At 44.2% G+C, this 22,468-nt stretch overlaps 1 protein-coding gene across 4 annotated transcripts in view; it reads left to right on the forward strand.

Annotated features, from left to right (window-relative positions):
• The window catches only part of fam172a (family with sequence similarity 172 member A), a 155,787-nt gene that overhangs the window by 126,554 nt on the left and 6,765 nt on the right, over nucleotides 1-22,468 (forward strand). Inside the window, exon 11 of one of the 4 annotated variants that reach the window (XM_039802848.1) lies at nucleotides 4,042-4,094. The exons of the other annotated variants lie outside the window; for them this stretch is intronic. Within the exon in view, the coding sequence (XP_039658782.1) occupies nucleotides 4,042-4,079 (38 nt within the window). The 3' untranslated portion in view covers nucleotides 4,080-4,094. Of the gene's footprint in view, nucleotides 1-4,041; nucleotides 4,095-22,468 lie in introns of those variants that run through there. 4 annotated transcript variants of the gene reach the window in all.

The raw sequence follows: 22,468 nt of genomic DNA on the forward strand, positions 1-22,468 counted from the left end.
AGGTTGTGTTTATTTTATGAATAGCTATCACAGGCCTCAAAGTGGAAGAGCAGGGATCGCAGGGTTTCTCTTGTTGTTTGACCTCCTTCCCCTACACTTGAGGACTTTCTCTCAAGGTGGTGCCCTTACGAGAATGTTAGTGTTGGAGCAATAACGCTGTCAAGTAGTCTGTCGGGAAGGAAAGGACTTCAGCGACAAACTCACGGAGTACTCTATGAAGACAAATCTCTGTCCTTTTCCTCACTTCTGTGCTGCTATCCATCTCTTTCTTTTCCATCTTTCTTTGGCAGATATTCAACCATCTTGTTTGTTTTAAACCTTTGCACATGTCCCTCTTCTCTCGATTTTCCTCATTTCTCAGTACTTTGTTTCATTTTCCTCTCTCAGGTAAAATTATTTTTAGATGCTGACATTTTGTGATTTCTTAATTTCAGTTAAATCATTTGTGGATAGCAGTAGTAAAAAAGTAGTTGTAAAATAGTTTGTGGATCACTTCAAATAATACAATTATAAATACAAATGCTTGTTTTTAGAGTTCATATACCCGCCTTTTTTTTCTTTCTTGTTTCAAAAAAAAATCCATAGATTTAATTTCAAAAAGTTTGTTTCAGCTTCTGGAGCTCGCCTGTTCTGTGCTGCTGCACAGACATTGAACAAGATGGGCACCCGGCCAAACCTGGAAGAGTCGATAGCTGTTATATGGGCAAATGCTTGCAGACAAGCAGATTTTGGGAGCCCTAATGAATTGCACCTGTATTGATCTCCATGGGAAATGCTTGTATGATACAAGAATAATTTAAAGAAAAATAAAACACTGGTTTGAATGGGACTGTGGAGGTGAGGTTGTTGGCAATGTGTTTGTGCAGACTTTGTCAGGATGCAGATATTGGGATCAAGATTGGGTATTGACGAGATAGGGGGCCGGGTGACTGAGCCACAGAAGCTTGAAATAAACTGTCGGAGGCACACGGCCAGTCATTACAGTGAAGCCGCCTGGCCCTGCTCAACCTTGAGCCAGTCGATAAGCTATTATAACCATGCAAATTGTGGCCAAATCAGAGACCTGACATATTGGTATTATATTCCTGTGCAGCCACCGGGTTATGCATCATTATTGGGAGCCAGCAACAATATGCATTATGCTCCCTTGGTGTTTAGTGTGTAGACTCATGAGGGGAAAACACTGCCACAGACAGAAGGACAATAATATTGTGTGTGTGTGTTTGGGAGCATTGAATTTTTTTTTTGTCAATGGCACAAATTGAACACCCCAATAAGTTTCTACATGCCAAGCTCTTGTGCCATCCTTTTTCATGTTGTTATTATTATTTTTTTGTCAGAATGTTTCCTCTTAATCTGACTCCACCCCCCCCGGTTGTCTCTCTCGTTCTCTCTGTTTCTCCTCTTTCAGCGTGACGGCAGCCTGCCAGGTCATTTGCTCTCAGTGACAGTGTGATGCATTCAGCGGGCCAGCGTTTGGATGATGTAATTTGGGCCAAAGGCTGTGTAAACACCATTGTGACCTTGGTTTTAGATTTGTCAATAGGGCTGGGTTGGAGAACAGAGAAGAGGCTTGTGTGGGATTGAGAGCAGTGTGCCCTGGCTATGATAGCTGGAAGTCTCTAGCTGACTAACTGATATGATAACCTGAGATCCCTCAGCCTTACCTCTGACCCAAGCTACACTCCTTTAACCATCTTCCTGCTCCCTCTCTTTGTCAAAGCTCTGGGCTCACTTCTGCTCCACTCCTTTCTCTTTGATTTTGGTGTACTTGCTCTTTCCTGAACAGTCGTTACCCTTCTCTTTTCTCCTCTCCGACACTGTTCCTTTCTTCTTTGATAGCAGTGTCTCTGCCCTTCTCCCTGCAGCTTGTCCACTGTCTGCCCTCATCTTCTCCGCCATGGTGCTTTACTCTGTTTCTGCTGTCATCTGTCCTACGCTGCTCTTCATGAGCTCCCGAGGTCAACACAAGTAAACACTGGCTGACAGCCCAGACAACACAGAGCTATTGATCTGGTTTAGTGGGAGAGGTGGTGGGTCTCGAAGAGGGTTATGACCTCCAGGTCTAGACTACACCGTCCTGGGTCCTTCAGTTCGGGGAGGTTAGGAAAAATTGAGTATCGGGTCAGTCAATGTTGATCCACTGAGAATGCCTTGGGGCTACCAGGGCTGCAGGTGCAAGGCTTCAGCATTTGGTCCAGTAAATTAAATGATACAAAGGCAACATTTTGAGACAGCAATGGGCAACAGTGTTTTTAATATTACATTTTAAATTTAAACCCCAAGTTTTTTTATTTTTTATGTAGAGACATAAAAACATCAAGAGCTGCAATATCACAGTAGTGGTGTTTTATGAAGCCAGAGCTCATGTTCCCCTGTTACTGTGCTTTGTTTAAGCTTTAACAAGGTCCATTTATCCCTTGCAATATTTTAAACTCATCCACCAACAAGAAATTATACAAATACAGAGTTACAGCAACTTTAATTAGCATTGACCACATGCTCAAAACACTTTCCCATTGCATGGAGACTGTGAAGCAGCTGCATATAGTGTTCTCATACACATTCATGCTTTTTGTTGTGATTTTTGTCCGTGGATTAGAATAGTATACATTGTAATTCATATTGGACAGGTATTATTTTTGTTATCACAGCTGAAATAGTTGTGGTTAAAAAAAGCCTGGCATTTATTTATGATTAGTTATGACCTGTCCATCGTAACTTTTTTCTCCATGTCCAATAAATTGATACTTTCTCTATCTTGTGTAGCCCTCACATGTACTCCAAAGATTTTTTTTTTAAATTGCACAGCTGCAAGGAAATAACTTTTCCTGTTCTTTTCTTCATTATGTTTTTGTTAAGGTTGGGGCTATCAGTGGATCAGTGTGCTAGTGAGATTTCATTGTGTTTGGGTTGGGTTTGCTGTTCACTGCCTTTTGTCTCAGTACAACACGATGATGCTGCTTCCTGTGACAGATGCAATAGTCATATGTTGAATCCCAGATAGCCTCTTACATTTTGAGACCATCTTTTTTGAAACTTTGCCTAAACTGGGGGTGGCTTCTAAAACCAACTACCTGGCAGACTTTGCACTTCCTTTCTCAGACTGACCTTTCAGTTTCACAAATGTGAATTCTTCACTGGATTCACTGTAACATGTGATCCATAGCTTTCTCTATTTGTCTGTCTACTCTATGTTGTGAGCAGCAAGAGCCAGTCTCACTTTGTTTCCTGACATCGTGGAAACTTTCTAGCAACATTTGCAGAACATTGGGATGTGGTCTTTGAGTCTTGCACAATACACAGTTCTATGGGACCAGCCAGGGCATAAGTCAGATATAAGGGCCACTTAGTGACCATTTTAGATAGAAGCCTGTTTAACAGCTCGAGGTGGTGCAGCTGATGTTTGAGAATACACAAATTTGTTCCACCAAGTTCTGCGTGCAATGGCTCGCAGATGGGCAGCGATTAATCAGAGAGGTAACTGTGAAGTAGTTTGCAATTAGACTGGAAAGCTCTGAGGCATGCTAATTGAATCAGAAAATTAGCAACAGCTCTGTACTGAGCTGTAATAGGCTAGCTTTCGCTTGCAGCAGGTGCTAGCCCACTCAGCTGTGGAACAAGGTATTTAAGTCACATTAGCAGCAGTAAAAATATTCCTTGATATGGAACAGTTAGATTTTCTGCTTATTTTCACTGCCCATGTCACCAACAAGAGCCAAACAGCAAGCCAGTCAGCTCAGCCAGCTTGTGGCACAAACACAACAGCTCTGAATGAGTCAGGAAGTGTTGCGTTGAAAACTATATGAAGACAGGAGATGAGCTTGATGGTGATCACATGTTAAAGACATATGATGCATTGCTGTATTTGAGCAGTGATAATGTAGAAAAGCTATTTGTTCACAGACAGTGCTTGTAAACATTGGTTATTTTTTTCAGCTCGCTCAACTGTTTCCCTTCCCTCCTATCCGCTGCTCCTCTTCATTCTCCTCACCTGCCCTTCCCTCATCTGTTACCACCCCCTCTTCCTCCTTCCTCTAGCCTCCCCAGGGCTCCTGTTTGCTGACATCTCTCTCTGACACAACATGAAAAAGTGGTGAGAAATTAAAAATTAATCACTTTTGAGCATGGGCTTGCGATCTTCTGCTCTTTGGCTATGAGAGAGAGAGAGAGAGAGAGAGAGAGAGAGAGAGAGAGAGAGAGAGAGGGAGGGAGTCGCTTTTGTGGGAAGGCTGTGCAAGCAAAAATTCTTTTAGGGTTTCCGTAGAGCAGAGTTAGGGAAGAGAGTGAGGGAGCAGAGAAGCGAGGCAGAGAGAGATGTGCAAAGGAGGATAGAGTGATGTAGCGATAGATACAGTAATTCCCCAGACAGACAGTGTTGTGCCTCGCAGTTCTGGCTTTAAAGCACGCTGCGTGCCACACATACAGTAGGAGCAGAGGCCATGGCAGAGAGACAGAGGGAGGGTGTGTGTGAGGATGTTTGTGTGTGTGTGTGTACATTTCAGGCAGACAGCATCCTCTTTTCTGCCTGTTGAGCCCCCCAGTCCTCCTCAACATTCCGATCCTGCCCTGGCTCTACTAACTCTGATATCTTCATCAGACACGCCTGCCTGCAAACACACATGCTCACTCACACACACCCACAAAGATTCCACCACAAGCACAACATGCATAAATGCATGCTTAGACAAATACACAATGACATAAATATGCTTACAAACAAGCAAAGGCACATGCTGCCTTGTGCAAGTTCATAGACACATTTGTATCGCCTGCATCTCTCGAACACAAACACACTCACAGACACATGCACGTAAAGCTTTTACACATTTTCAGCTGTGTTTTATCATGCTCATAAGGATGATTGTGCCTTCTGTATTGATTTGTGTGTTTTCGTCTGTGTTCATATGTTGTGGTGTCTGCTTAGCCTGAAATTAGAGGGGATGGAATGAGGTCTTAGGTTGATGAGAAGCCATCCGCTATAAACCAATGTCATGCATTGATTTTCCTGGTAATGAGTTCCTCACAATGTAGACACGGAAAGAGGCGTTGAAACATACACATCTGGTACACGCACACTATGTCACGAGCACTCTTCTCTTCATGGAAACACATAAAAGACAGGTAATAAGAACATGCGTCTGTATCTAGTGATTATAAAAATATTATGTCTTGCAGACAGGTTTATGTTCAACATTTTTCATGATGTCATCAAAACTCGCAAACAGCCATAACTGGAGTATTGTCAGTTAATTTCAATGCTTAAAAAAGGACTTTTTTTCAGTCATAGTAATTGTTTTAGCTGACCATATCTCTAAAAGTGGCAGTTTCTAAGTAGCTAATGAATAACCCTATGCCTAACCAAGCTATGACATGTGCTTCCAATTCTTGTTAATATTTGCTGAAGTGGTGCATGCAGTTTTTATTGCAAATCATGCTCTGGCACAAATCTGAACTCTTGTACTGTTCACCCCTCCAAAATTAGTCAGGAGAGCCTCGCTTTCCTAAAGACTCTTTCTTTATCTCCACACCCCCTCTCTCTTTCTCTCCCCTGCTGAGAGGATAAGGGCACTCCCACTCTTAGTCAACTGTAGAGCATTTACACTGAGGTAACTGTAGGGTTAGCTTGATCAGCTTTTAGTTGGAAACTCTGGCACCTGCTGTGGAATAGGCCCTCAGGCACTTTGGCCTGTTACACCAAAACTTTTACTTTCAGTGTTTACCTCAACTACCCCCCATTCTACATGTGACTGTGCAACCTTTTTTTGTAAATCAATTATACAACAGAAACTACAGTCACATCATGTGGTTTGTCCGAATGGATTCATTTTTATCCCTCACTTTGATGCTATGAAGATCATTTCCTCTGGCATAAGATATGTGGTTATTTAGGAATCTAATCAAATTGCACTAGTCCAGCGATCTTTATACTGTGGAGTGAAGAATTTTTTTTCAGAACATGGTCCCTGTACAGCTGCAATTCAGTCAGCTCCGCTCCCGGCAGCATATTCCAACACCAGCTTGTTAAACAATTTCAATCTCAACGCCAACTCTAGCCTATTCATACAGTTACCCCCCTCCCCCTCCCTTTTCCCTAAGCCTTCCCTCCGTCCTACCATCCCTCCCTCTGTCTCTCCTCTGATCCCATTTCACAGTGGAACCATCAGGCGCTTATCCCGATCTCCGCCTTGGCCAGGGGCCCAAAGCAGTGCATGGCCCGCTTGAACTCAGCTGTGAACTCTCAACCTTTCCCTCAGCGCTCTTCTCTCAATAGTTTACTGCCTCCCCCTTTACCCGGACTCCATCTCTGCCTATTTTAGGAGGGTTTTGGATGAGGGCCTCGATTTGCAGTGGATGCTCTTATGCACAGTTTACAGGGCACGTCTAAACACACTCAGGGTGTCGAGTAGAGCTCAACAATAACATAAACTCTCTGCTATTATCCAGACAGCAGCCAGCACACCAACCAGCCACCCGGCTAGGCAGCCAGCCAGTCAGCTAGCTAGCCAGGGAGCACACTGCTGCACACTGTCAGTCAAACAACTATCAGGGTAGTCACCTAACCCATCAGCCAGCCAGCTATCGTGAATGTTACAAAGCTGGGCTAACTAAGACAGCTCCCAAAATGTGTCCTCGGAGCAGAAAAGGCGATTGGGTTAATTTCCCTTTTCACTCCGTTTTTTAAACCGCTAAGTATGTCAACTGGCACTAGCTGGTGGCTAATGATGGAAGTCCTAGCCAAAAAACTAAGTCTCTGTTTTAGTCATCACAGACACAAACCAGCCGCTTTAGACAAGACCTCTGCTTTACATGGTGCCCTCGGCTTACTTCCTCTTTCCCTTTCTGTGTGTCCCTCAGCCAGCGTATTTCGTCAGTATCAGGAGTTACAATAATGAGATTGGGGGTTTAAATAACTGAGCTCAGTCCGTAGTAGTGCATGCCACTGGTCATGCTATTCTGGCCTTCATGGCCCTCATCCTGCTTATTCTATGCTGACCCTCATAGGTCATGTGAGAGTCAGGATAAAGCGCTGGTCTGTATGAGTATGTACAGTAAAAGGGACTGAACAATTCATATTTGCTCATCTAATAGTCAAAGTCAAAGCCAGAACCTGGGATGTGGAAAGTCTTATAAGACTTACAAGACTGTAAGTTAGCATGTTCATTATACTGTGCATGTGCTGTGTATTTATTTCTTGATAGATATGTATAATAGGGCTTCATCTAGGAATATATTGTTGTTCTTATTTGATTCCCCAACTTCCGATGATAGAGAGCACTAAATTCCTCTATGGAGCTGGTGACATCGGGCATGCTGCGCAGGTAATGTTAGATAACATGCCTGACCCTGTCTGGGAGCAGCATGCAGCCAAGGTGCTGACAGGACTGAGGTGATCCGTGGCTGTAAACCCCTACCTTTGCCCATGTCGCTGAATGTCAACCCAGCACAGGGAGCTAGAGCTAAAAGTGTCATCATATCAGCTCTCATCTGTGTTCACAGAGAGAGGGAACGAGAGGAAGAGATATAGGAAGGTAGGAGGGGGTCTGCTCCATGGGAAAGAACTGGCAAGGGTTTATGACACTCTGTTGGCTTCTCATATTTTTGCTCTGAAGAGATTTGACTGTGTGTGCATGGTGACTTTATCCTCTGTGTGTGTGTGTGTGTGTGTGTGTGTGTGTGTGTGTGTGTGTGTGTGTGTGTGTGTGTGTGTGTGTGTGTGTGTGTGTGTGTGTGTGTGTGTGTGATCTCAGGGACACACATCCCCTTTTATGAGAGGCACATCACACTACAGATGACCCTGTTGGATGGCGATGGCCCTTTTAACTACAGCACCCTGATGCAATCCGCTGTAAATACATTAAACCAATCTGCAGAGGAGGAAGCTGCTTATCCATCCTCTCTACCTCTTTCTCCATCTTTCTTTCCCTCTCTTGCTCTTACTCTATCTTTAGCTCTCATTCTCTCTCTCTCTCTCTCTCTCTCTCATTTTGCTTTATATCTGTTTCACTGCATTTGTCTCATTCTCGTTTTTCTTTTTATCCACTTACCTCTATCTGAAAGTACTGCATGCAGACACTCCCCAGTCTCTAAGCTTCACTGACTTTAAACTCCGCCGATCTGGTTTACCCCCTCTTTTTAGTATTACTGCCTGCTGACCACCTTTACCACCAATCCAACCGTATCTCCCGTCACCCCGGCTTGCCATAAGTCTCAGCCCAAACCTGCCTGCAGGTCACAGGGAGTGCCAAAGGTGCGATGAGTGACGTGGCACTCTGGCTGACCCCTGGCAGCTTGGCAGGGCTGCCTCCCTAATGAGATTAGCTGGGTAATGCCGACTCTGTGTCTGTTTCTCCTGCCGCCCAGCCCGGCCCACCCTGGGGCTCTTTATTTAGCCAGCAGCAGGACAGGGTGTGCCAGCATTCGCAGGTCGAGGGCAGGACAGGACCCACAAGTCCACTGCTCTCCCTTGTCCCTTCCCCCAACCCCATCTATCTGGACTGCCCAGCCTGGGTTTGTAGCTTCACAATTCTGCTGTTGCATTGTTCTTGTCTCTTGTTGTGGCTGTGTTTCAAACTCCCTCAATATATATCTCTGTCTGTCCCACTCTGTCTCTGTGACTTAGCGTATCTCACTCATTTTGTCTGTCTGCTTCTCTTCCTGTCTGTCTCTCTTCATCTTTCTCTGCTCTCTCATCATTGTTCATTACACGCACAGGTAAAAGTGTCCTTTACTGGTTGGACGAACAGCATTGTTCAGTCAATGATCAAACAATGTCCTGATCCCTTGAAACACACATACTCGGCTCCCATGCGTACGTGTGACTGGCTTTGATGATTGCTTATAGCAGCGGAAAGTGCAAAGCTGCTCACTGTACCGCCCTGTGAAGACACACAGACTTAAAATATTACCAAAGCTGTGGCCACCAGCCTGGAACTAGTTAGGTGGCCAGACAACTAGTTTGCACACACAAATGTGCAGCTTTATTCAGAACATGATGCTAAATTTACTTCCTCTGTATTACTGTAACCCTCTTCAGCCTCTTTTGTCCCTTTGTTAAGGTGTTTCTGAGAGAGAAGTTATTAGTACCCTTATTAGCAGTGTGCGAGTTTAAGTGCCAATTAAACGCCTACAACTTTGTCACTGTGACAGAGTGTTTTTATGAGAGGGTCCTCGACAGACAGGGGGCCTCCCGTGGCACAGGTGTGCCCCTCTCAGCTCTAGGGTCACTTTCATCCTGGAGTGTGTGACAGCTCCTGTGAGTTTGACAGTGCTGTGCAGCCCAGCCCAGGTGTCCAGGTGTTCTTACTGTCTGAGTGAGTGTGAGTGTGTGTGTGTTTGTGTGTGTGTGTGTGTGTGTGTGTGTGTGTGTGTGTGTGTGTGTGTGTGTGTGTGCGCGCCAACACCTGCTTGGCTGTGGCCCTGGGGCACAGACAGGTTCAAGTTCCACCCAAACAAACATCCTGTACCAATCGCTCAATAGACGTGTGTGCATGTGTCTGTGTGCATGTGTGTGAATGTATGTTTGTCTGCATATGCCTGGCAACAGTGTGTGTAGCCAACATACTAATACTGTCTGCCCTCTGTACTCATCATTTACACTGAGGGATTGTGTTACCTAGACGTGTCAAAGTCTGCTTTTGTGCCGACAGACTGTCAGCTTGCTCTTCACCTTGTGATTGCTCTTGATCACACTGGCATCAGGTTCTGACATTTTGTGTCCCAGCTCATCTCTGGCCACGTGAGAACACCATGGACAAATGTGTCATCCTCAGCCAAGAGCAATATTTAGAGAGGTGAATTAGCTTTAACCCGAATCCCATTCTTTGTGTTTCAGTTTAACACGTCTCTCTTTCACAGACATGCCAGAATGTACGCTGAAAAGACCTGGCTCTCTCTCCTTCTCTCTCTTTATCACTTTAGCACAGACAGAGTCACAAAATGCATGCTGAAAATAACAGAGATACACATGCACACACATGCGCACATAGCCCGCACAAACACACATAACTGTCCCCCGCCCCCATATCACATTGCTAATATGAACCTTTAGAAAAGAAAAAAGTTCAGTTGAATGAAATGAAATTGTGAGGTGGATTTAGAGGCCTCCATGTTAACCAGTGACCCTGCCCATAGATGGCAGGTCAAGGGAATCTCACCCACACGGCGCCTTTTCTAGTCAAGCCATTGCTCTGCATTTGTACAAACTAAAGCTCTCCCTCAACCTTTCTGTAAACTCTGTTTACATCTTTATAAGTCCCCAAGTACATTCAGTATTTTCCCTGTATATGTACTATATGTATTGGCATGTTTGTGTGAGTGGCTTATCCAAGCTGTGTTCCCATCTGCAGCTTTGACTTTTGAGTTCCCAACTCAAAATTTCTAAGTGATGACATGCTTTCTTACAGGGAAATATTGGTAATAAGGGGCTTAAGACACACCACATTTTCGTTGTGATCCAAGGACACTGCCATTTCTCTCTCCCTCAAATTTATGTAGTGGATTTAATTTTGTGTTATATTGTAATCCATGTAAATGTTTCTTTTACCTATTTCCATTGTCTTTTAATTTTTATCATCAGAGAAGAACAAGATATTAAAACCTGCAATGTCTTACAATAAACATGTGCATAGCATTAACATGAAAATCCCAAAGGGAATTTCTGTTCAGCTGGAGTTTAAGAAGTCATTATGCATCTCAGATATTTCTTATGAACTGCAATGTACTGCAGGATTGCATAGTGTGCCATTTTTAATGGTCCGGCTCATTTCCTGTTGGTGGTTCTCTTTTGGCAGAATGGTTGGTTTGGTAGTTTAATTTAAACTGTCCATTTTGGTTAGCTCCATTTATTTAACACTAACGTTAGTACTCCCTGTGATATCACTACAAGAGTTTGTGCGTCTTTTTTGAGACTGAGAGCCTTCTTGTCAATGCACATATGCACATCTGCAGTGCATGTCTTGTTGCTTGAGTGTGTGGTTGGGGTATTCTTCTTTACCACTGAGTGTGTTTTAGGGCATGGTGCCCAGTTCAGGATCTATGGGGTGGCCCATCATAGTGTGACCCTACAGGGATACTGGAGCAGGACAGCCCCTAGCCATATGGCGGGGATCCCTGGTAGGTTGGCTGGCCAGTAACTTGGACAGCAGCACACACACAACAGCCCTGAAGACTGAAGGCTTTGTTCAGTATGAGAGCGGAAGGGGGTTTGTGGACTCGTGGAGCTCCAGACTTTACTGTGCTCCAGTCCTTATGCATTGTTCCATTAGAAGTAAAGGAGCCCAAAAGAGTGTCATATTTGAAGATGGATGAGGTAGACGATAAAGCTTGCAACCAGACTTTCAAAAGACTTCCATTTTAGACCTCAGTTAAGTGTGAATTTGAATTCTTTCTTTTTTTTGTATTTTTTGGCAAAATGTCCAGGATTTGCACGTCTAGACTCTTTGACTAGACTAGATCAGCCAATGTCAGAAAAGAATACAAGGAAACAAAAAAGTAAACAGGAAAAAAAGAGTAATTTGGAGTGTGTGAGTGTCAGTGGGGGTAGAGAGAGAGGGTGTCAGAGGGTTGGAGTCAGATAAGAAAGTAAGAGAGGGAGAAGAGGATAAAGTAGTCAGAGACAGGAAAAAAAATAAGGCCATGAACATCTTGTATCCTCTGGATGTGGAGATTGTAACATCACACTGTAGGGTCCCTTATGGGACAGCAGCAGACGGGGCACACTCCCTGCTGCATGCAGGAAGAGGAAGCTTTGCAATTGCCAGCATGGAAAACATACAAGAGACGAACGAGAGATGAGCGGAGCAGAAAAAAAATGCAGTTCCCCCTAGAGACGAAGTGGGAATATTCTGCTCCGCAAACACTATGTAGGCAACTGAGAAAGAAGAGAGAGAGAGAGAGAGATGGCAGAGAATAAGAAAAAGAGGGATGCTAGTGGAAGGGAGAAGGGAGCGGTATGATGCATAGTGCAAATGGTGGGAAAGTGGAGGAGAGAGGTTTGGAGAAAAAAAAGCAGAGGGGTAATCCTTTGCAGAAGTCAGATCAATTGATTTGTAACACGATGGTGTAATGAGAGTAGACCAGGGTTCATAGTGTTTATTAGTCATGGTAGTATATATAAATATACTAGTATATGAGCCACAAAATTATCACATGTGACAAAAGAAGGTATTTTGGTTTGGTTTTTAAAATCAAAATAAAATAAGATAAAATCTATGGTAACTCGCCAAAATGACTAATTGCACTAATTACTACTGGAATTAATATTAATTCATGTTCATGCTCATGCTCCCACAGTTTATGCCTTCATTGGTTGAATTTTTTACCCTTGATGCAATCACTGCGCTGATCACCATGGTGAAAAACTGTCGAAACCCATTAAGCCTTTATTATAGGGTGTAACCCTTGACAACCACTTTGTGTATTAGGACACCAAACATTACCCAGAATGTCCACCCCCAGTATGATGTTCAATATGATATCTATATATATATATATATCTGTAATGTATGTGTGTGCACTGCGGGGAAAGTGCGGAGGAGGCAGATGAAAAGTGCCATTAAACCAGAGTAACCTAAGTGGTGTATTAGTGCAACTCAGTCAGAGCCATGGGGTCATCAGAGAGGCTCTGATCATAGGTCAGAGTATGCTGCTGTGAAATGGGACATTACCGCTCACCAATACAGCAATAAATACAGAAAGAAACTTTAACTGCTGTAAAATATGAGGCAGCCCTCTCTTTTTGCAGGGTGTGCATGACTGTGGGTGTGTGCACACGCACGCAAGAACGCATGTGCTTAAGTGTGTGTCTAGGGCTGCGGTTTTGCTTAAGGGAGGGAAGAGGATGGGGTTAGGGAGGGGTTTAATATGCTACTTTAGCCCTCGGGGGCTGTACAGTTGAAAGTCAGTGCATGAGGCGTGCAGAATCACACCAGCCTGCATTACAGAGGGACTGGGGGTGGTGGTGGATTGGACGAGTGGTGGGGGGCGACTGCTATAAAAAGTGAAATCATATCACTTAGCAGCTGAGTGCAGATAAAGCTGTGTTTGAACTGGGAGGCATAAATTATACATTGTAAACAGAGCGCTGGGAGACTACGGCTCGTTTAAATTATGACAGAGGGTAGTTTTTCTCCTCTCCTTTCTTCCTTCCCGCACTTACAGTTTCCTTCCCCTGCCTCTCAGCCTCCCGATCCTGCTAACTTTTTTACCTCGTGCCTCTCTCTTTCCCTTTTCTCCATCACCTGCCTCAACAAGCAGCCAACTCCACACAAACACATACTCAATCACATTCTTTAATTGTTTGCTGGTTGAAGGCTGAGGATAAGCCATTTTCGCCTAATGTGTCTGTTATCTCTCTTAAATGTTTTAATTTGCTACTTGGTTATGGCTTCCCATTGTTGAAATGCAGTGACACCTCCTCTCGCCACCCCCCAACCCCCTCTGTTATTGAGAAGTAGAGCTCCTCACACATCATTAGTGGAGGACAGAACTGGGTGAACGGGCTGGCAGGGCTCGACATGATTTGATCAATGTTCTCCTACTGCATAGTTCAAGTTGGGCTGCTGTGTTGTTGTTGTTTTTTAAAGGTGCCTTCGTCCCTCCTGACAAGTGCGAGGTTATTGATCAGTTTATTCTATTTGCCGTTGACCGCTCGGCACCGTCTCTGTGCTCACAAGTCAATAGTGGAGGATTGAGAAGGTGAGAGCCTCCCCTGACCTCCCCTCCCTCAATTTCTGACTCGACTTGTCCACCCCACCACACACACACACACACACACACATAGAAGAACGCACACACACATGCACAAAATGAATGACTCTGTCTGCCTGTTGTACCCACACCTCTGATCCCAGCTACAATTTTGATTAGTCCTGAAGTGCTGCAAGGTCAGGGCAGGACTATGTGTGTATCTGGTGTTAGCTGATGCTGTCAGATAAAGGTCTTAAGCTCTGTTGTGGTGGGTGCTCTGTTTTTAATTTAATTTCTGTGTGCATGTGTGTCTGTGCCAGGGTGGTTGTAGATTGTGTCTCCTCCAGAGGTGATCGTGGCCACTCTGAAACAGGGATCGGTGACCTCGCCCTGTTTGGCAGACACTGCTCAACTTGTGTGTCTATGTGTGCGTTTCTGCATACATTTTTGTTCTTGTACTGATTAGGAAAGTCTTCTAGAGCAAGGACTGTTGAGCCGTGTTCAGACCAACAATAATACTGCGTCAAAGAAACACACAAGCTCTATTTGGAGGTCTGGGTGATTGCTACAGATACAAGTGCATAGATGAAATACAAACCAGAAAGACAAAAAGTGAATCAGACACAAAGACATTTTTTTAACTTAAATTTATCATGGCTGCAATAATGCGCTCAACTGTCTCATAAATAGGGTTGGGCATTGGTTGGGTTTTATCCGATACCAGTGCCTACTCTATATTTTTTAAACGGTTTCCGGTGCTTAAACGGTTCTCGAACCGGTACTTAAAAAAACGAAACCGCACCACATAATACCCTTTTATTTCCAGAGCCAAATTGAACACAATATTAACTTAAATCTTTAAACAATATAAATACAAGTAACATATGGTAATAATAAATAAACCAATATAAAATAAAAATTCACATTTACATAATATCAAATAAAACAATATTGTATTATGACTTTTACTTTAAGCAGAGAAATATCTGACACTGAGCAGAAATATTTAACACATAGTATAGCCTCGCATATCGAGTGTACGATATGTGAGGCTATACACAGGTCATGTGACAGCTAGCCTGCAATCTTTAGCTAACCTATCTGTTGCGTCCCTGTGTAATTGCCAAATTGTGCTTTCCAAATCTAGTGTTGAAACTTGACTTGTTATGAACCGGTGCCCTATTGGCACCGCGTTTCAGTACTCAACCCTATTCATAAATTTAGTAGAATTAGCACAGCGCTTTATAGCACAAGCTAAGTGGAATATATGTTAGCAGATATTAGGTTGGCCAACGCAGTGCATTGCCAGATGCCAACTGTTTCTTGCCTGACAACCCTGCTGTACTCTCCTGCGATGACAACTTCGCCGGCAGTGTTGGGAAAGTTCACTTTCTACATGAACTAGTTCAAAGTTCAGTTCACAAATTTTAAAATGAACTAGTTCAGTTCATAGTTCATACTTCAAAATGTTGAACTAATTTCACAGTTCCAAAAATGAACTAGTTCATAGTTCTTTTTTTCCATATGTTGCTGCGAGCTATTATTTTTCAAAATTAGTGCCACAGCCCATATAGAACCACAGACAGCAATTATTTTATCAGTTTAAACACTGAAACTATGCGTCAGATTTCATCTTCATATCCAATCAGTTCAACATGCTGTTTCAGGTTTGCTGTGGATGTGACTGAAGTGCGGATTTTCTTTTTGAAAGCCGGCGGCCAAAGTTTGCACAGAAATGTAAGATTTTTTGCATCCTCACCGACCTTGTCATAAAACTTGTTTAAATGATCATACGAAGCCTCCATGCTGCTGTCGCCTTCATGCTGCTTTTTGTTTTGATGACGCATGCGCCGGTGCGACACTGGTGGCTGGTGTTGCCAGATTGGGTGTTTTTTCCGCTACATATTAAGGCCTGTTTACAGTGTGTTTTAGCCGGGTTTTGGCCTGGAAGGCTCTATAGAAATCTGGCACCCTATTGAACGAAGTTAAACTGAGAGAGCGTGCCGTTCACAGACAACAGAATGAACGAGTTCACAGTAACGTTCATCAGGCAGTAATACAGTACGTTCAGTTCACCTTCGCCCAAAATATGAACGAGTTCATGAACTATCGTTCAATGAACGCATTCAGGCACAACACTGTTCGCCGCACTAATGCAGTGATCTCATTGAAATGAATACGAAAGCTCTATATGCATGCCTTTGCCATTGTGCTTAACTGGGAAAGTTGTACATTTCCTTTGTTTTTGGGTTATGAATTAGCATAAATCAGTTTCTCTCTCAGCGCTGCTTCATTCCAGGACTTAGTTCATTTATGAAGACCAGACTGGGGGCTGCAACCCCACGCCTCTCCATGAAGCGAGAGGAGATAATTATTCTCTTTCTGACTCACACATTTCGATGAAAAATGCATACAGCTGGGACTGGAAGCAGTTTATCAAAAGGTTAACTCTTCCCCACAGTTGTCTGTGCCTACAAAGGGGAGCATTTCCGACAATAGTGGCAGCGTCGGGCCACGTTGTGTTTTCCTGCTGTTTTGTTTGGGTGTTTTCAACATTGTTGTGACCCGCCGCTGGCCCGATGCTTTGTTTTCACAAAGTTAACTTTCAATCAAGAGACAAGCCAGCTGTTGTTTGTGTTGTGCTCTGTACATCATTTCTTAAGCAGCCGTCTGAGTGCAGCTTCATGTAAAATGACTGTAACATGAATATATATATATATATACAGCATACAGTTATTTTGTATTATCAACTTTAAACTTTATGCGTACAATTGAATACTGACGTTGCATGCAAACAAACATGCAAACCAGTTTAACATTAATCTCTGACAGCAATCATCAAGTCTGACGGAGCGGAACATTTTGTTCTGGCCATTGTATACAATATGCTGTATTCAGTATGCACGTCATTGTGCTTGATAGCTCTTTAGATCATCTCATTGAGATTCGAAAATCTTTTGCCTTTTTCACCTTCACGTACACTGTATTCCCACATACACTACTGTCACTCATTCATACACACGCATGCTCACGCAGAGTTAGCACACACACTCACACTTGAGGCCTTATGTGGAAGGAGCGCTGCCTGGGAAAGTGATAGCAAAAGAAAAGAAGCTCTGGAGAGTGAGTTATCTCTTTAGATGTCATTGAGGGGCGCCTCTTTTCTCTCCCTCTCCTTCCCTCTATCATTTTCCTCTTTCTTCCCCTCTCTCTGTCTCCCTCTCTTGTTCCCACTTGCTCTCTCAAATCGTGCTCGCCTCCAGTGGTATTCAGACAGTCCAAGGACAAAGTAGAGATATGCTGGGAGCAATGGACTGTCCATCTGTGTGTGTGTGTGTGTGTGCGTGTGTGTGTGTGTGTGTGTGTGTGTGTGTGTGTGTGTGTGTGTGTGTGTGTGTGTGTGTGTGTGTGTGTGTGTGTGTGAGTATTCTTCCCTTGTCCTGACAGATCGGAGTCTCGTTCCTCTCTGTTTAACCCCCTGATGCTACATCACACACTCGCACACAAACAAAACACAGTTTTCAGGCTGCTGAGGACACACATAACAACACAATGCATAGCTTGCTGTAGTTGAGGTCAAACACTTGTGGTTAAGGACTGTTACGTTAAATTCATTTGATATTTATTGACTTGCCAAGGTGACTGTAATGGTATTAAATAGTTCATTTCCATAAAGAAGTAAGATGTGTGTTGTTTTTTGATTATTCACATGCCTCAGCCTTGTACTGTATTTGCGGCACCAAGCCAGGGGTCCCTATTTTATTAAGTCATGCAGTGTGTCAATGTGGCCTTGGCTTGTCTGACTGAACCAGACGGAAGTTGATGGCCCAAGGGTCTGTGACCCTGAGAGAGGCGCATACACACACACACACACTCACACACACACACACACACACACACACACACACACACACACACACACACACACACACACACACACACACACACACACACACACACACACACACACACACACACACACACCTACACACAAAACCAACCAGATGCTAACCTACTTCATGAAATCCATCCCGAAGACAGACTTCTCCCTGTGTGTGTGTGTGTGTGTGTGTGTGTGCGTGTGCGTGTGCGTGTGCGTGTGTGTGTGTGTGTGTGTGTGTGTCTGTGTCTGTGTGTCTGTGTGTGTGAGAGACGCGCCAGCTGCGCTCCCTCAGACAAACAGGGGAAATCCTCCTTGTCTTGCCTTGTCCATCACAGGCCATCTCACTGTCCCAGCTCACGTGGGCCCCTGCAAACCCAAGAGATTTAACCAACACACATGCACACACACACACACACACACATCCACATGCACAGGCCCCTTGGCTCCAGCCAGGTTCCCCTGACGCAGGGACACACGCAGGCAGGAAGTTTGAGGAGAAGTTTGTGTCAGTTTGCTTCTCTAAGAACACTTCAAGTCTGACCCTCTCTTGACCAGGCGGCTTCCTTCTCCTCCATCTCTCCGTAAACAACCACATCCCCACGACTGAAGGCGCGCTGGCTCGCCAAGTGTAATAACATCACTCATGTTTTGATGTGAGGTGGGACGTCTACGTGAGTTAGGGAGGCTGACTTACGTAGATATGTGTGTGTGTTATGGTTGTGTGTTGCAGAAGAAATCGTATGTGTGTTTGTGTGTTTCCTTCTGGGTTTTCTCTGATTGTGGGGATGGCAGATCTTCGTCATGGAGGAAACCATGTTAACCTGTCACCTTAGCAGTCTTCTCCTCCCACTATTTATCCGCTGTGTGTCCGTAAAACACACACCCGCCCATGCACGTGCATGCACACACGCACAGACACGCACACACATAAAGAGGGGTTGTCCACTGATCTTGTTGAGTGTGTGTCAACTCCATTAGCACATTCCCAGATAGGGCCAGTGCCCTCCTATCTGTGGCGACCCATTAATTACACTTTGTTCCCTTAAGTGATCTATTTCAGACCTGCCCCGCCCTCAACACCCACTCTCTGCTATCTCCACCCCGGACCTGCTCCTCCCCCACCTGACCCCTCTCTCCTCTCCTCTCCTCTCAGCTCTATACGTGCATGGCAGGTATATGTATGCACGTCTATTTGCAAACACAAACAACTTACAAAGCACCTAGTTGGTGGATTTAGATGTTAAATTCCCAGTGCCGTATTTAAACTGTGTGTAAATCCTACAGTCTAGTATACCACATGTTCAACAACAATACTATTGCCTTGTTTGTATGTGTGCGCCCCCGGCACCTGGGAGATGCTAAGCAGTGAGAAGTGTTCCATCAAGCAGTGGTTAAATTGGTGATGTTAACCCCATTGGAAAGCTGTTGAGTTAAAACCAAAATATTGACGTAGTCTCCGTGACGTCACCCGTAGGTTTCTGAAGAGCCAAGATGAAGCTCAAAGTGGGCGACGCCCAATGGCTCTGGCCATCACCATCTTGGCATCAAAAAAATTACATTACATTTAGCTGACGCTTTTATACAAAGCGACTTACAATTGCTATATATGTCAGAGGTTGCATGCCTCTGGAGCAACTATGGGTTAAGTGTCTTGCTCAGGGACACATTGGTTGATGTATCAACCAATGTGGACAATAAATGGACAAAGAGGTGGAGCGTGGATGGAGCTGAGGCGGGCTGAATGAAACCTACAGTCTATGCTCGCCTCCTGTGACCACCTGTCACTCAAAGAAGAACTATGCAGAACTTTAAGCCTGATTATATAATTTTTACTTTTAAAAGAGTTGTCATAAAGGGTGAACTTAGTTAAAGAGACTAAACCCGTTTTTTTTGTACCAGGTTGTAAACCTGTTTAATTCTGCTATAAAGTTGGGCATTTTAACATGGGGGTCTATTGGAATTGACTCCCTTTTGGAGCCAGCCTCAAGTGACCACTGCAGTTTCTGGCATTTCCGCAATGGCTTCATTGTTCAGGCCGCTTGGTTAAAACCAGGGGGCTTGATTCCACAAGGGTATGCACTGTACATGTGAGCATGCTAGTGGAGCTTCGAGCAGCTCCACAGGTTTGATCTTTGCATCGCTGTTCCTTTTCATGTCCTAAGGTCCAAAGGCAACTGCTTTGTGCTAACGTAGTTGTGTTTTCTCAGCTTTGTTGGAGATTGACACGGGTGACAAATCCATGCATAGAGTATCAATCATTTGCTTCCACTGCACAGCTCTTTTTTTAGCTTGTTGTGCGAAAGAGATCTCTGGGTGAAGTGATAGTCATGACTACTGTTGCTATAAGGTTATCAACCTGCTTCATGCTTTTTGTCACCAAATAGAACCACCTAGCAATGTGAAAAACATGCAACAAGGCATTTCATTTCTCACTGTAAGCAATGAAAACAGCAATTGTATTGCTGTATAAACAGCAGAGGACAAATATTTATTTGAAGAAGAATCAATATGGGGGCGATAATTTAAAGAACTGCCATGTACTGTACATTCCCTCGCCATACTGCCAGGTTATAATGCCTTTAGATGCTTTGCAGTAATACCTTGCATTGCACAAAGCATGTGCCAGTGGTGTTAATGGCTGTGCTCTATTCTTCTGTAGAGCTTCTACACAGTGTTCTAACTATACCATGGCCTTCGGGGTTTTACTTAACTTTACAATGACTTACAAAGATACAGCTACAAGTGTGTGCACTATACAGGATTTACCCTATTATACTTTATCAACAGGAACCACAAATAGTCTTTGACCCTTGTGTTGTCTTCCCATCAACCTTGAAAAAAACCTTTTTTTTTTTTACAGTTTGTTTTTGCTTTTTCCAACGTTTTAAATTTAATTTAAAAATTGAAAACGGGTCAATTTGACCCGAAGTCAACACAAGGGATAAACAAAGTATCAGGCTGTCTTTGAGATTTCACATGAACAACGGTTAAAGTTACTCAGGCTACCGAAGAATACCATAATTCCTCCGTTCAATGAAGCGACGCACCCCAAGCTTCCATCTTTAACAAACAGCCATGTAGGCCTATATCAGCTCTTCCAGTCTCTCCACTGCTGGCTGTTCCAATTTAACGGGAGAGAGGAGCAAGAGGGGTTAGGATGGTGACCGGCCTCTGACGAGCTGTTACCACCTCCATCTTCGGCCAGAGAGGACGTTATTTCTTCTTCTTGCGTTGTCACCGCGGGGAGGTGTGCCAACAGGGCTTGCAGCAGGTGAATCGGTTGCGCTATTAACGTCATTGCTACACAATTTCTTAGTAAAAACCTAAATGAATTAAACTGCGATTAATGGCCTCCAACATTTCTATTTTTCCTACGAATCTTTGAGTTAACATGTAGCCTACTAAACATGAACATTGAATTTGCACCGCAGCGCCGCCACGCCTTGATGCTCATGACACGAATAGCATATATAGTTATTTTTATTGAAGTGAATTAGGTTTAAATCGCTGTCATGCATGAACGAATTATATTTTTGCAATTTTACACATAATAATCCACGATGATCACGTTACACAAAACTGAAATTGCACGTCAAAGTGACACATTGTCAATATTTTTAGAGACCCCCCACCCCCCAAAAAATTTCACAAATCACATTTTCAGGGGAGACCATGTCTTATTAAGGGGAGCCGAGCTCCCCCTAGCTCCCCCGTAGTTCGCACCCTGCTTCTACAATCTGGTTGGGAAAGGAAGGCTGTATGTATGTAAGGTGTGTGCGATCGCCATGGCCTTGTGTGGATGGGGGTTCTCACACTTAAAGCTGTCTATTCTGAATTGATTCTGATTCTGAATGTGGCCTGTCTTTCTTACAGGTGCAAGGGGGCCTCTCTTACCCCTCTCCTCCTTCTCCACCTCTTTTGTGACTGAGTGATATGTGTATATCTGATATTGTAGATGTGTGTGTGTGTGTGTGTGTGTGTGTGTGTGTGTGTGTGTGTGTGTGTGTGTGTGTATTTTCTATGCCTGGTATTGTCCTGAAGGTGCTAGGGAGTGTGTGTGTGTGTGGGTGTGTGTGGGTGGGTGTGTGTGTGCGCCAGACCTCATTGTGTTGAAGTGGAGCAGAGGTTGTGTGTTTATGTGAGTGAGGAGTGAGTGTAGTATAGTGAAGTGGTGTTAGCGAGTGTGCAGTTTGGCTTGGGTTTGGTTATTAGACTGTGTGTGTGTGTGTGTGTGTGTGTGTGTGTTATTAGCGTGTGCATGGGCACACTCACTTGTGCGCATGCTCCGTCTCCACCACTGTCTTTGGCAAGGTTGTCTGTCCTGACCCTTGCCCAGACGTCATGATGTGTGTGTGTGTGTTTGTGTGTGTGTGTGTGTGTGTGTGTGTGTGTGTGTGTGTGTGTGTGTGTGTGTGTGTGTGCGCGCGCGCTTGTGCCTATGTGAGTGCATGTATACGCATGCATGCAGTGCCTCCATTAATGGACAGTCTTTGTGGGGGCCTCTCTTTTCAGCCATGCTGCTTTTGAGACACATTGTGCCTGGGCATAGAAACAGAAGCTCTCCATTGCCCCTCAATAGGCCAAAAACAAAACCATGTCAGGCGAGCTAGCAGCCCCTGAGTGTTTGCCATTTAAGTTCCGACCAATGGTGGTGCAGATGGAACAAAAGGCCTGGACAGGGAAGGAGGCCTACACTGTTTACAGTGCTAATGTCTGGGTGGCACTCCCGACAAGGCCCCTCCATACACATACATGTGTACGCACACTCAGTCACTCAATCTCTCTCTTTCTGTCTCTCTCTGTCACATACGTACACTGCATCAACAGGTGCATGCGCAGAACTTATGCATCTTTAAAACAAAAGCTGCCAGTGAATCTTGGACATGCCGGCGTGAA

Source organism: Perca fluviatilis, chromosome 6, assembly GCF_010015445.1.
Source record: "Perca fluviatilis chromosome 6, GENO_Pfluv_1.0, whole genome shotgun sequence".
Classification (NCBI taxonomy): Eukaryota; Metazoa; Chordata; class Actinopteri; order Perciformes; family Percidae; genus Perca; species Perca fluviatilis.